General features: G+C 41.7%; 1 protein-coding gene across 2 annotated transcripts; it reads right to left on the reverse strand.

The window, feature by feature from the left end:
* Positions 1–708: 708 nt before the first annotated feature.
* Positions 709–13,853, reverse strand: LOC130405908 (von Willebrand factor A domain-containing protein 5A-like). 2 transcript variants are annotated; one of them, XM_056611216.1, is made up of 19 exons: positions 13,576–13,853; positions 12,827–12,874; positions 12,219–12,421; positions 11,847–12,069; positions 11,411–11,592; positions 11,188–11,302; positions 10,916–11,091; positions 10,720–10,808; positions 10,486–10,630; positions 9,727–9,806; positions 9,163–9,277; positions 8,878–9,036; positions 8,686–8,789; positions 8,328–8,551; positions 6,635–6,754; positions 4,628–4,681; positions 4,048–4,265; positions 3,727–3,850; positions 709–3,624 (listed from the first exon to the last, which is right to left on the reverse strand). In XM_056611216.1, the coding sequence occupies exons 2-19, from the start codon at positions 12,867–12,869 to the stop codon at positions 3,545–3,547; spliced, it is 2,454 nt and encodes an 817-aa protein (XP_056467191.1). In that variant the 5' UTR covers positions 12,870–12,874; positions 13,576–13,853; the 3' UTR covers positions 709–3,544. The 2 variants fall into 2 exon arrangements, with proteins under 2 accessions (XP_056467191.1, XP_056467192.1); XM_056611217.1 differs by lacking the exon at positions 4,628–4,681 and having other exon boundaries at positions 712–3,624; positions 13,576–13,851.
* Positions 13,854–14,952: the final 1,099 nt, after the last annotated feature.

Below are 14,952 nucleotides of genomic sequence, written 5' to 3' on the forward strand. Positions count from 1 at the left end.
TCGGTTACGTAAGCGTAAGCGCAAGCGCAAGAGGCCCTTGCGCCCCCTTGCGCCCCCCTTGCGCGACTTCTCACGTCTTGCGTGCGTCGGGCGATTTTTCTAGACTTGCGTCATTTTTTACGTAAAAGAGGGGCGGCTCGCGTAAAAGCTTACGTAAAAAATTACGCAAGTCTAGAAAAATCGCCCGACGCACGCAAGACGTGAGAAGTCGCGCAAGGGGTGCGCAAGGGCGCGCAAGGGCCTCTTGCGCTTGCGCTTACGCTTACGTAACTGAGCATAAATCGGCCTTAACGCCCCCAACGCAACGCTTCAACGCTTCAACGCGTGTACCGCGCCTAGACCAGTGGTTCCCTATGCAAAAATGCCGATTTTCAACGCCCCTAACGCGAGCAACGCGGTTGGTGTGGCCGTACCTTAACGCCCCCAACGCAACGCTTCAACGCGTGTACCGCGCCTAGACCAATGGTTCCCTATGCAAAAATGCTGATTTTCAACGCCCCTAACGCGAGCAACGCGGTTGGTGTGGCCGTACCTTTAGTCCAACATACAAAATCGTTAGCTACACGAAAGACAATTCAATGTAACACAAATAATAATTCCATCAGTCCAAATTGTATCACTTTGTGAATAAAAAGACGAACTTGAGGCAAAAACCTATCAAGAGCAAACTTCACTTTTTCTTGATGCAACCAAAGATTATGTCTTACCTTTGTTGTTTTAGGCATCTAAGTGGTGTATGATCTTATAAAACACCATAAACAGATAATCCAGTGTATACATTTTGCAACTAAACGTCTTTTCAGAGAGGGGTTTCAGAGAAAATAGTGTCCTTCAATTAGAATAAAGGTTATTCGTCGCCATCTGGTGGCTCTATGGTGCAATTGCGATTGTCTGGCCTGTAGTCAAAATGTACATTGTTACTCAAAATATCTAACGGTTGGTGTTTCATCGTGTTGATGTTGTCAATTGGCATTGGATTTATTGATTTATTTGAAGATTTGGCCTAAACCTACCTCTCCTAAAACCTCTCTTTCTTTGCTCTAGCCCTATGGCCCTATAGTATAGTAGGGCTGGATAATGCTTTAGGTGGAATTAAATCTAAAACATGACATTTATTTCAGGCAGAAATTAAATCTTTCACTTATGCAGTGCTCTTTTTTCACTCTAACCAAGTAGTATCCACATTTATTATTTCACTTGCACAACAATCTCACAGGTGTTATAGCTTGCTTGTGGTAGCAATTTTACCTTTAGCCCTTATAGTTGTGGAGATATATTTATTTACAAATATTATCAGAAAAAAGGCCCTAATGAAGAGGTTAATACACGTTTCATGTTTACATAATTAAAAAATGTACTGCATTAATTACATTTTATGAAGACAAGGGCCTAGTGCTGCTTTTTGTGGTTTTCAATATAAAACAGTGTAACACGCACTGATTTCATTGTGTGTTTCAGTAGCCTACCGTATAAAAAAATTCAGCAGATTCTAACAATAAAGCAATAATACTGATAATTTGGTCTATAATCCTGATAAATTGGTAACGATCATCGTGATAGGTAGGCCTAATCTTCATACTGTTAGCTCCGCCGAAAACCCAGGTAGTGTCCGTAATTCGACCCAGCTCCATTTCGTGAATATGAGATTCAATCGCGCAATCACTGATTTAATAAAGGTAAAAAAAAAAAACGTGGCCTACCTTACAGATGCAGACGTTTTAGGAAAAACATCTGCACATAATCAACATTCTTGTACATAATGCATGATTTGCAGCCAAATCTGTTCCAGCAGTCAAATAATGTAAATTTGACCGTCAATGTAACAATAACCATTAAATTAACCGAGCAGGCACCTTCCTCTGTAGATATAATATTTGTATGGGGGACTTGAAAGCCTATTGCCATTTGAACTCTGACAACATAGACTAGTACATTGTACCTGGTTGCATTCGTGCTTGCTTGTTTTGAAATGTATCATGCATATGCCTGATTCTCAAATAACAAACACTTCGCCAGTGAAGGGGTCAGTTGTTTTGTATTCTATGGTGAGTATTCCAGAAATATATGTGGCTGCTTTATCCAAATATAGCCTGTTAAAAATAAAACTGTACAGCGATTCGGGAGGATTACCAATGACCCCAGCTGTTTCGTCATATTGTGGAGCCACAGCTGTTGTTATATACTCGCTCTAAGGCTCTGGTAATGGTGCGAGAGATGGGAGACTGTAGGGCAGATCTGTTGTGAAACCCAGTTATTTCAATCTGTTTTCCGATTGGCCTAAACCACTGCGAATTTGCCTATATACACATCATGTAACCCGCTTGTTTTGTGTGCAACATGTATGTCCGTGATGATAAAAAAAAATGAGCCCCAGAAAAACAAAAACATTAACAACAAAAATGTAAAAGGCAGATCTTATGACAGCACACAGGTCAGGTCACAGAAAAACACTGAACGTGATATAACATAGCTGTCGAGTTGATTGGCGAGTAAGTTCCTCTGGTGACCTGGAGTAGAGCTCCCCATTTTGGTATGAAGTTAGTGTTGCAACTTGGTGTTTGGTCTGAGAGTGTTCTCTTCCTGTGTTTTTGAGGGGTTTAAACATCAGTGACATGCATATAGTTCACTTTAAACTGTAAAGCTCTGTCGTCTTTGGCCTTATTGCTATGAATGCATCACCTTATATCGTCCCACAGTCACATGGTACATTTGTGCCGAGTTTGCAGCTTTTACCAGTTTCGGCACCAAATCTTTTTTGAGTGTGGGTGTTTGGTCAAGTTGTGTGGTCAAGTTGTGGTCAAGTTGTGTGGTCATAGTGGTTATGGCAGCCTGTTGAAGTGCTGAACTTCAAGGCCTTGTTATAGCGCCAACTATGTGTTACTGTGGCCCATCTTTTTCTTACTAATTTTACGAGTTCTACAAGTCTGCCTTTTTTTTTTTATAACTTTTGGAGCCAAAAAGTCAGGAAAGTACTAATACTAATGATTACAATAGGGTTCCTATGTTCACTACAATAGAAAAAACACTCATATTCTAAAATGATAGTCTTACTTTTATGGTAACACACACACTTTTATGGTAGAGTTTATTATATCACCATGACTATTTGTAATGAAAACAAATGAGGACGGAAGCCATTTGTCTTGTATTAAAGCAAAATATAAAATAAAAATAACAGTTGATACCAATTACAGCACATTTTGTTAGCATTTGTTTCAGGCACCAAATTACAAATAACTCGGGCAAAAAACACAGGTTTGGTAGCCTGCCAAACACAGGTAGGCTGCTACATGTAGCCGTTGGAAAATGTAAGATAAAATGAATAATGTAATTTAATATTATTATCTTTAAAGCACGCATTGTGGATTGGGTTACATGGCTTATCCTGGAAGAATACCTCCAGTGCAGACAATCACAAAGGCACAAATAATCAAAGGCCATTAGGACAAGCAACAGCTCTGGGAAGGACCTGAAAAGTGTACTATCCCCCAGCTGACGGTGAACCACAGAACAGGCACACTGCCCTGCTGACACCCTGAACCACTCACATTCCCATGGAAGACTCCTGCACCTGGCATCCCAGCAGGACATTCCCTGCTTCTACGCACTCTGTCATGCCGGGCACTGAACAGGGAAACAGACAAACCATCAGGTAGAATTACTTCAAGTGTTCCAATGAAATCCATGTGAGAAAAAAAGAATCTGAAAACTAGCATTTCCTTTGACCTTTTTCCCCATGCAGCCATGACACGGCCTTCATTGCCAGAAACTCCCACTCCTCCTGAGCATCATTGTTGAAGCCATGGAGCCAGATCACAGCCAGAACTGTAGCCCACACTTCTGGGCTCACCTAAAAAGAACACAACGATGCATGATGAGGAGAGAAGACAGGAGAGGAGATAGATCTAAAATGATCTCCTAATTTACATGAATCACTCTTTACTGATTCTTCTTCTTTTATTCTTTCTCTTTTGATGAAAGACAAACCAAAATCTAGTCAATCCAACAGATGTTTTATGTCCCAAACCATATGAGAAAACAACACACCGACACAGGCGTTGCACTCTCCACATCCTTGAGGGTCCTTCGAAATACGGCAGCCAGAGCGGACTCCAGTAGCCAGGAGCCAGAGGCCCTCTGGAGGGAGATCAGCTGTAGCATGGGGTCCCTTGGAGCCGGGATAGCCAGATCTTGTGGATCCTCATAATCAGCGGAATCCATTTCTACCATTCCCGCAGAAAGACTGTACGCCATGATATTTGAACCTTAAGTAAAAAGAAAGTACAATTCATACATTTTCTGAATAAACCAATAATGCACTTTGCCTTTTGTGCGTTTTCCTAGTTGCCCAGATGTTTTTTTTGCTCATTTATTATTTTCTGTTGATTTATTTATGTGGATGGTTCTCGACGATTAGATTGTTGATCAAACTTCAAGTGAAATCTGTAGGATTTTGCATCTCTGGCAGTATCAGTAGAGCAAATGGTAATGTAACTGTTGTCTGTAAAGCGATGCATAGCTCAGCTTTTCTTGGTTGGCTGAGCACTAGTCATCAACAACAACAAAATCAATACAAAATGATAAGTGAAACGCTAACCTGCCAAATATATATTCGAAGAAAATGTACCTGCGTGAACTTTTTTCCTCTTACAAAACAGACCTTTACTGGACATCGGTACACCTATAAAAGAAATATAAAAAAATGGAATATACCGCTGATTTTTAATTGAGGAATGGTTATAGATAATAATATCTCTGATGTTTTCCGAAAAGTGCTTCTGTTGTCCCTTCCACCCAAACGCAGTTTAGGTCAGCTGGTTATCACTCATGGATGTATAATAAGAGGTTAGCATTAAGATGTTAACCTAGTAGCCAAGCGGATGCAATATGGGCACGGGCCCTAAGATGCTTAGTGATACTTAATATATACTTTAGTCAAAAAGTAAACAGTTTTCCTTTTCCACCCTTAACCAAGTTAAACCATGCCAACTGACAAGCGTTTTCAGTTTGAACACACAAGTTTTGCCGAGTCACAGCAGAGATGGACCATCCTGGGAGCACAAACCGCCTCCAAGACGGGCAGCGGTGATGTCAGCCATACTTGCTGTTTGGAGCGAGAAGTTGTCTCACAAATTGTAGGAATATATGCCTATAAAAATACAATAACTGCGTTCTTGATGAGATGCACAGTAATGAGTACTCAACGGCTTGATTTGTTATTTTTAGTTTGTTCCTTTAACTATATAAGTCTAATTAAAAAGGGGAGTCAGGATAAATAGAAGATAACCGTGGGGATTTTAGCCTGACAATATTTGCTTGTTAAACAAATTGGCTTTCTGAGATAGGACAGATTTCTTTGAAAGAAATTGGTGGGGGACCTTCACCAAGATCCCCCCCGCCCCCCCCCCCCCCCCCCCATCTCCGGCAGGGGGAGCTTGGCGGCAGTCCGGCAGCTCAGCTCCGGGAGTACAATCCCTCTCTCCTCCATGTCGCGCAATTTTTCTCAACCATGGCCGAGATAACCCCCCCTACGAGTCTTGTTGTTGTTGTTGTGGAAGTACCAGAGACGTCGGACGCAGTCTTTATGATTCATAATATCATCTGAGGCGTACATAGCTTTTGGCCGTGATATTAGATATAACATTACATATATACCTAGATATTATATAATATTATTATTAACATTATGTTATATTATATTATATAGATATAGAGCTTCGGGACTCCGCAAACGGCAACAATCACTTCTCCTCAATGCTGTGGTTCCCTCTGACAGCTCATTGGTCAATGGGCAGCAGCTAATTTGTATTAAAGCTACATGCACCTGAAACAGTGCATTCTGAAGGGACTGAAACAGAGGGGAACAGCGGTAGGCAAGATTTTTTTTCCTAAAAGCTATTTCCATTAAAAAGCTTTAATAACTTGTTTTCTGAAACTCATATACTATGTTTACTTGTTGGGAAAACACCATAATATGGCTCCTTTAAAACACAATTATTTTCCTTATAACAAGGACATCGTGTGGCACTCTGGAAAATATTTGTGAATCATTGTCCAATGTGTAAAAAGGACTATTCTGAAATAAATCAGCCTTCAGTGAGCTATTGAGATTAGGAAGCAAAGAGGGGGAATGATGAATGTCAAACAGAATTCATCATCGGGTATATCATTGAGTGTGTTCTGTCTGTCTGATACGTACCAATCAGGTACGTATCGATGTTGCCTCATCGAACCAAGACAAGCGCATTGTCATTTAAAGTACACAATACAAAATTTATTTGAGGAATACAAAGCAAGACAAAATTAACTGATACAAACTAAAATTTCTTATATGGATGATTCGACAGAATTACTTAAAATGTGGGGGTTGGAACATAAAATGCAAGTTAAATTCTCCCTAAAAGACTTTCTTCAAGGTGTGCATTGGAGGGCTTTATAGATTACTTTATTTTTTACTGATTACTACCAATGGCCGAGAACAAATAGGAAGCGAAACAAAGTGAAGTACCCCGTTCACCCACATTTGAGCTTGCATGCCATCATACTTTAGATATCAATCTAAATGTATCCATACCTTCTAAATTAATATTAATTTTTACGTTTTATGTTATGGCAAGTTGGATTGTTTACTTACGGTTTGCAAAAAGAGGCATGGGCGAACCACCTCTTGAAATTGGCATTGCCATTGCCATTGGCATTTGCTGCATTTGCCTCTGTTGCGCCATTTGCGCCGACATCTGGCCCATCTTCATCCCTTGTGAGAGGAAAGAGGAATTGGGTTAGTCTGTTGTGGAAGGAGACAAAGTTATTCAGATGCCATTGTCGATCCACTTCGATGTGACCCAGAGCTGGATGAGCCAAATGCTCTCTACTCCTCTGGTCTCTGGTTATGAAAAACCACCCTCTCCCCCTCTCTAAAACCTCTAAAACGTTATGTTTTAGATTGAATACCACCTAGTGCATTATCATTTGGTAGCTCTACAATACTGTAAGGCCACAGAACAACATTTTTTATTATTAGATATCACAAGTAGTATGTCCCAATTGCATGCATACTATGTGCAAAAGTACCTTGCAAGTAAAAATAAAATAAAATATTTGGAACGCAGCTCATGTTTAGTTGTCATGGTGCCCAGAGACTATCCGTTCATGGTGGTCTAATTCAATCAAACAAAACAAAAGGTAAGGCATAATTGTTGGTTGTAAAAATAAGTTAAGATTGTTCTTGATTGTTTTTTGCCTATAGATTGGCGAGATTGGCTTTAAACTGTTCAGTGGAGTCTCAGCTTCCTTTTTGATATTTGTGATTTCTGTTTGTTTAGATCAAATATTGTTATAATAATGTTAATTCTGTAAATGTACACATTTATGAAATACATAACTACTTTTGTATCTATCTTGTTCTTATTAACTAAAATTAAATCATAATAATTAAATTATAATTAGTGTAGCTATCATCTGTCATGATAGCCTAAAATTTGAGATTCTAATCCTTCTTGGAGTAAATCCGGGTTTACCAGGACTGCTTTCTCATGTGTTAAAATGCCCTTAAAACGTCTTTGCAATTGTGGGAAGGGGCATTACCCAGATACGGGCCATTTTGGGATGAGGAGGTTAAACGGTTTAAAGGGACACTGTGTAATATTTTAAGTCATTTATTACCTCAAATCAACGTATTCATTCATAAATAAGTACTCATTGGTGTAAAATTATCTCTGCCAAAAATCTCTCTTATCCTCCTGAGCGAAGAATAATTAATATGTAGTTACATAGGACGGGTAAGCTTCATGGAGGCTTCCATGTTCTTCCGGTCTATGAACGGCCGAGAGGGACAAAAAGCACTACGTGGTACAGGAAATGCAAACGCGTTTTCTCTCTGAGCCAGCGTGAATGATGACTGAAATATTTCACTATCTTGCTCGAGGAGTAATTACTCATACATCATTAGCTTACACTAATGATTCAATGCAGTTTGAAATTTGTTTGAAATAACGAACCTCATCATCACTCGAATGACTCGATGAGGTAGTATTGGATGTCATGACACAGCTTCTTGGCACATACTGCCCACCGTAGTTTTTGAACAAGCGAGCACTTTTAGTTTGAATGCAATATACAATTGTACCACTAGATGGGAGTAATTTCTACACAGTGTCCCTTTAAAGATGGCCTGCATCTTGCTAGCTTCTAGGATCATACTCCCACATCCATTATAATGCTTGCGTTATCTGTTCCTCTTGTGAATGCAGTACAGAGGTTAGAGTGCCACCATAGTGAAAGAAAGACAGAGCGAGCGGGGAGACAGGCAGATGTATGGATAGACGTACTCGGTGCCGGCACATTTCTGCGCAGAAGAGGCCCTTGTAAAGCCTCCCCGTTGCCCTTGTTCACGGCGATGAAGGCGGTAAGGGAGCTGCTCACTCCTGATTGGACACTGACTTCGACCACCTTTTCCTTTGCCTTGACTTGGTCGCTAAGGTCACCGGGTTCGTTTGCCTCCACCTCCAGAGAGCGAATCAGGGTCCGAGCCCCCAGTCGGTGGGCAGTCAACCTGTAAAGAGCGAGAGAGAGAGAGAGAGAGAGAGAGAGAGAAGCCATGTTTGCCCCACGTATTGCTATAGTGATGATATAGTTAGAGACACTCCTTGGTCATTCTTTTGAGCCAATGAGGGACCGTTGGCTTACCCTGTGTCCTCTGTCGGCTTGAGGCTGAAATTCAGCTGATTCTGAGTAGGATGTTCTGCCAGGCTATATTTCACTGTCACACAGCCCTCTGCATCCCCAGAGCTCTGCGGGAGCACAAAATACTTAATATATAGATACATTAACAAAACATGTTAGTATGTAGGTGAATTTATTCTTTGACACACATTATACCTCTCCAGTGAGCTGGGCATAGATCAATGACCTCTGACCCTGGAAGAGGTTTGTGATGGGCGGAGTAAGTGTAGTGACTGACACACCGGCAGGTACATCCCATGTGACAGAGATGTCCACCACAGCCGGTTGCAGAGCAAAGCGCAGTGACTGCATCACCTTGTGGGCGGTGAGAAGGAGGAGATTGTAGTATCACAGTTAAGCCCAGCAGCTTCATACAGAGAAAAAAGTATTTATTTTGACTCCCTTCCGTTGTCTCTATCTGCACCTGGGTCCTTGTCTTACTTTGGACTGCATTCTGTCAGCACCGACGATGAACTGGGCGTGGCCCCGTCCTTCTTTGGCCAACCCGTTGATGAGGGCCGTACTGGCTCCCCCGCCAATACCAAAAGAGAAACACCTGAGGGACAATATATCAAGACACGTGTTAAAGGGAACTGAAGCTTTGCTACTAATACCTATTTAATCTATCAGCTATGCCCAATGCAGACAGACAAGAGTAAATTTACTTTGAAGTCAACCTTCAACCTTCATTTGATCAAGCATTTTATTTAAATTTGCTTACACTATATGATATGTTTTTTTCATGAGTCCTTGATAATAAAGAATAACTGGATGATAAGGGATGACGGCGGTCAGGCGGACTATGGATGTATAGAGAGCTGTCACGCACGGATGTGTACACATACTCAAACCAAGACTAAAACCACAAACATAATTATTTCAAGCATTGTGTAAATAATTGAGGTTTAGCAATGTTTTCATTTTACAGATTATACTGACCAACACAGACACACACACACACACACAAAATCAACTAATGTGACCCTTGTGCACTGCACGCCCAACCTGTGAGAACCAGAATTCCTCTTCACCACATCTATCACTGCCTTGGTGTTAGACACCTCGCCGTCAGTAAAGACAAACAGCTACGGAGAAAAGACAACATGAGATTAGTCCTGCCCAACATAGTTCTACAGAAGGGCATGAATGGCTCATCCATCAAGCATAACTCTACTGTAATACATTTAGCTAGAGGTGCAGCAGGTTTAAACCTAATACATTCAGCTAGAGGTGCAGCTGGTTTAAACCTAATACAATCAGCTAGAGGTGCAGCAGGTTTAAACCAGGGAGAGTGAGAACCTAGAATGGCCATGGGTCAGAGAGTTCACATATAACCGCTGCTATATGTACTGGCGGCCCACTGTGCCTTGAATTAGTTTTAAATCAATAACCAACACCAGCTGGATTTGTATCCGCACACAGCTGGTGATGGTAATATGCAAAATAATAAACCACATTATTCAGAATTTATATTATTGACATATAGTTAAAAACATAAACACACGGTGTATACACTAAGTAAGTAAGTAACATATAGTTAAAAACATAAACACACGGTGTATACACTAAGTAAGTAAGTAAGTAAGTAAGTAAGTAAGTAAGTAAGTAAGTAAGTAAGTAAGTAAGTAAGTAAGTAAGTAAGTAAGTAAGTAATTGTGTGTGTGTGTGTGTGTGTGTGTGTGTGTGTGTGTGTGTGTGTGTGTGTGTGTGTGTGTGTGTGTGTGTGTGTGTGTGTGTGTGTGTGTGTGTGTGTGTCAGTCATACTTGTCTTGGCTGACTGGGGATGCAGGGTTGCTTGAAGATATGCTTAAGTGGTTCAAGAATTTCTGTTCCTCCCATGTCGGCCCGCAGGTCCTCAATCACCTTCAGAGCTTCATCCATTGTCTGCTGGCTGTAAACTACACTCTGCCTGCACACATAGACACAGACACACACACATAAGCAAAATGATCAAAACAATTGATGTAAATGACTGACTTGATGGCAAACATGGCTTACGGGAAGATGTGGGTATAACTGGAACCAAAGCTGTAGATGTTGAAATAGCAGCCAATCGGAAGGCTCTTCAACAGGAGAAGCAGTGTTTCCTAAAGTTTGGTAACAGCATACCAATGATTAGGTGCTGAAAAGCCATCATCTAACAAAATATGTCAAAAGGGAATTCAACCCTGAATAGAGAACAGCTGCTACATGCCTTGGCACTATCAATGCGAATCTGACTGCTATCTGCATTACTCATGGGCGAACTCATGCTTCCAGAACGATCGATCACAAACAGGAACTCCCCAGACTTGGTCATTAATGACATCACCGCCGGCGGGAACTCGGGGTAGAGGCTGACCATGACCACCGGGTCGCCCATCAGAGAACCTGCGGGGCAGGACACCAGAACTCATGTCAGATCCTGCTTCGGGACAACTGTTGAATGGCAGTGTTTGATGACATTGAAGAGGTTTTATTGCACACCAGGCTTAGCAGACGCACAGCCCGCCTCCACCACAGCCGTAGGCAGGTGGGAGTCTTTGTAATACAACAGCAGCTCTACATCCCGGTCAAACTTATGCCCCGCAGCCAGCTTTACCTGACAACAGCAGAGAGTACACAGTTACAACAGTTCTTCTAAATGCTCCACACACTGTGGACTACAGGTGTGTGGAGATACTGAGATACTAGGCACAAAGACACATACTGCGGCCTGGGTCTGCTGTTGGTTGAGGTACTGCACCGGGTCCAGGGAGCAGTTGGATTCCACTTTAGTGATGGGCCGTGGAGAACAGACACTGGCACAGAGAGACAGACTGTAGGGCACCAGACTGGCTGGTACAGAGGTGCCAGGGCCGAAGCTGATGGTCCCAGCACCGCCATCACTGCCTGTTGAACAATCATATGATATGTTGAATAACCATATTGAAAAATCATATGAGATGTTGAATTACCATGTTGAATGATCATATGGGATGTTGAAAGGCCATGTTGACTAATAATGTTGAACAATCACGTATGTTGAGAAAACATCTTGAATAATCATAAATGCTGAATAATCATGAGATGCTGAGTAATCATGTTGATTACTCATATGCTACTTGGAATAATCAGGTTGAACCATGGTTATGGCTCCTCCTCACCCAAAGGCTGATAGCGTGGGTTTAGCACGGCAGGCAGGCAGAATCTCAGGCCGTCGTCAGCCTGGACTGCGAGCTCAGTGACGTACTCCAGCCTGATGGAGGCGCTCTCCCCTGGAGGCAGACTGCCCACGCTCAGGGAGAACACGTCCGGGCTCTTCTCGCTCTCCTCCAATAGGAAGGCCTGCTGGCCCCTGGTGAGCGCGTCGTCATACTCCTCGCGAGCCTGCCGGAATGGGGATGGGTTAGGGTGGTTGGAAACGTGTTATTATTCACAGTCGAGGACAAAATAAGTCTTCAAATGAATGCTGACACAGAGAAACAAATGTGTCCTTTGGGAAACCGTGAAACCTGTCTAGCGAGTTCCTCCCTAACCTTCTGCTTCTCCCGCACTTCGGCGACCACCTCCGACTGGCCGATCTTGGCGCTGAAATGGCAGACGGCGGCATCGCCGGGCAACGGGAAGACGAAGACGGCCTCGATGGGGCTCTGCTCTTTGTTCTCATACAGCAGGGTGGCGGCGACCGTCGCCACGTGATCTCGCACCGTGACCTCCACATCGACGCTCTTCAGAGGAACTGTTCAACACAGAGCCTAGAAAGTCTCACAGCCCGTACCGTACAAAACATAATCTAGAAGAGCCACGCACTGACCCTTTTTCTTGTTGATAATGTTATTCTATTTTTTTGGATTTAACCATCAAAAAATACCGCCTGACACATTATATTTTGGTGGATGGATGGAGCATCAGCACATTCACTTCTGCTCACGTGTGATACGCTCACATGGGCCAATGAGCTAAATTCCCCCTAATGAGCAGGGGAATGGGGGTTTCCCCCCAAATAAATAGGACAGAAGAATCAGACTAAACCACTTCCTGTATGAATATGTTGCCTTTGCCTTTAATTTCACTGCAGGTTTGCAGGCACATTTACTGAGAACACATGAAAACAATCCAACAATTGTGTTCAGTGGAACTTTACCTGGTTCCTTGGTGGCAGTAAGTAGACCACAGCAGTTCACCATGATGCCTGTGGAAATCACCTGAAGTTAATATTGTATTCGAGGGGTGCATACGAGTATGTGTCAGTTATAATGGAGAAGTAATAAAGTAATGAAAGGAACCAGTGATCCTAGCCTGATAAACTATAAAAGCCTGCTTTACTTTAAGGAAACCCCTAGTTGATTATTGATAGATTATTCACTGACACACACACACACACACACACACACACACACACACACACACACACACACACACACACACACACACACACACACACACACACACACACACACACACACACACACACACTTTTATTTATTTTTTCAATTATTTGTTTAATGTTATTTGAATGATTAGGTTAATTATCGTCAATACGTCATGACAGGCAAAGGAAGGTTTGAATAAAATTTAAAATAACACCAGCCAACACTTGCAAACTAAATTGAACACGCACACAAACGCCCACGCTGGGCTGTGACGTAACTGGACTGGAATAGTTTCGCTTCTCATCATGTTGTGACATACGCGAATAAAAGTAGCTAACAGCAGATGAAGAATAATACAAATATAGTCATTATATAGAAAGGTTGTAAACCAAGGAAGGTAGGCCACAGCTCTCCAAGTTCACTGTCCAAGATATTGCAATGAAATGACAACTACAGAATATGTCGCTTTGCATTTTTGTTACTTTTAAAGTCAATTTATTGAGGCAAATAGTCTTCTTACCTTTTCGTAGATATTTATGTTGTGTGCAGTCTCAAGTCTAGGAACCATAGATAGTATATAAAAGCTAGGAACGCACTGGGTCCTTCTTCCTGCTTGCGCAGTGCTAATACCAGGGCACGCCCATTGAGTTTGCAGTTGGGAGGTTTTACCTCCCAGGGGGTGGTAAACCTCTGGTTCTGTTCCAGACCAGAGCCGGAGCCATTAACTAATAATCCCAATAGTCTGACCAGAACTATTTAGAGAGAGAGGTTGACGACAACGGAAGTTCAAAATAATCGGTCGTCACCTGGTGGTTCATGGAGACAGATAGTTCTCGGAAGTGCTTGGCGTGCCACTGGATCTAATTAATCTGCTTCTAATCAGATCCAATAGCCCGCCAAGCACTTCCGAGAACTATCTGAAGACTGAACCAACCTGTGACGATACATTATTTTGAACTTCCGTTGTCATTCAATAAATGCATTGTAAATAAATGCATTTATTGACTATTTAGTTACCAGAAACCCCAGGTCTGTCTCTATATTACTATTAAGAGACAGAACTGCGGTCGATAAATGTGTTGATTTACAATAGGCTATGTAGCCTTTATATCATACCGAAATCGATCCAGTAACGTTAATGTTTTTTATATATTGCGTGTTGCTCTTGCTCAAAAACAGTTTGCAGACTGACAGCATCATGATAGTGTTTACTTTGAGAGTTTTTGGAAATCAAATGCAAATAAATGAATGAAATGCGTATGTGGTTACAATTCTTCAGCGCCCTGTTTGACAAGTTGAAAGATGCACTAATAGTATTTAAAAAGTATAAGTAACTCCTGATTAGTTATCATTTCATAATACGAAGGCAAGACAAGGCAACTTTATTTATATGCCACTTTTCATACACAAGGCAGATTCAGTGTCTGCCTACGAAGCAAAGTTAGGCTATATCGTGAAAAGTAATACTTCATGGAATAATTTCATGGTCTGCGAGAATGTTAAAAAAGATTGAGTCATCATTCATAGTGATTGAATAAAAAACAATTCTGTAAAATAGTAATAATCGATCAAATGTCTAAAAATGTTTGCAATTCTAAAAGTGGATTATATTAGCCAATATTGTTTAGTTTATTAATGTGTTATTGCTAATATGTGATCGGCTGATAGATTAGAATTGATCTGAGATCGATCGCTTTTGTCTCCGCCCAGGTACCTGCTCCTCGGTAAATGGCGGTGTCTTCCTCATAAATTGAGGAAACACAGTATCATTCACTTGATCATCACTCCCCCTTTTCAGGTAGGCTATGTTAACGATCTAGTCAGGAATGTCGAAATTGTTGAAGGGATAGTTTGAGGGTTGCGTTTTTGGACGGTAGTTGCGCGCGCGTGCGTGTGC

Source organism: Gadus chalcogrammus, chromosome 16 (genome assembly GCF_026213295.1).
Source record: "Gadus chalcogrammus isolate NIFS_2021 chromosome 16, NIFS_Gcha_1.0, whole genome shotgun sequence".
Taxonomy (NCBI): Eukaryota; Metazoa; Chordata; class Actinopteri; order Gadiformes; family Gadidae; genus Gadus; species Gadus chalcogrammus.

Coding starts and splice junctions, on each gene's coding strand:
- LOC130405908 (XM_056611216.1), bottom strand. CDS start 12,869: ATGGTGAACTGCTGTGGTCTACTTACTGCCACCAAGGAACCAG. Junction 12,070..12,218: donor AAGTGCGGGAGAAGCAGAAG/GTTAGGGAGGAA, acceptor CCATTCCGGCAG/GCTCGCGAGGAGTATGACGA. Junction 3,625..3,726: donor ATGGCTGCATGGGGAAAAAG/GTCAAAGGAAAT, acceptor TTCCCTGTTCAG/TGCCCGGCATGACAGAGTGC.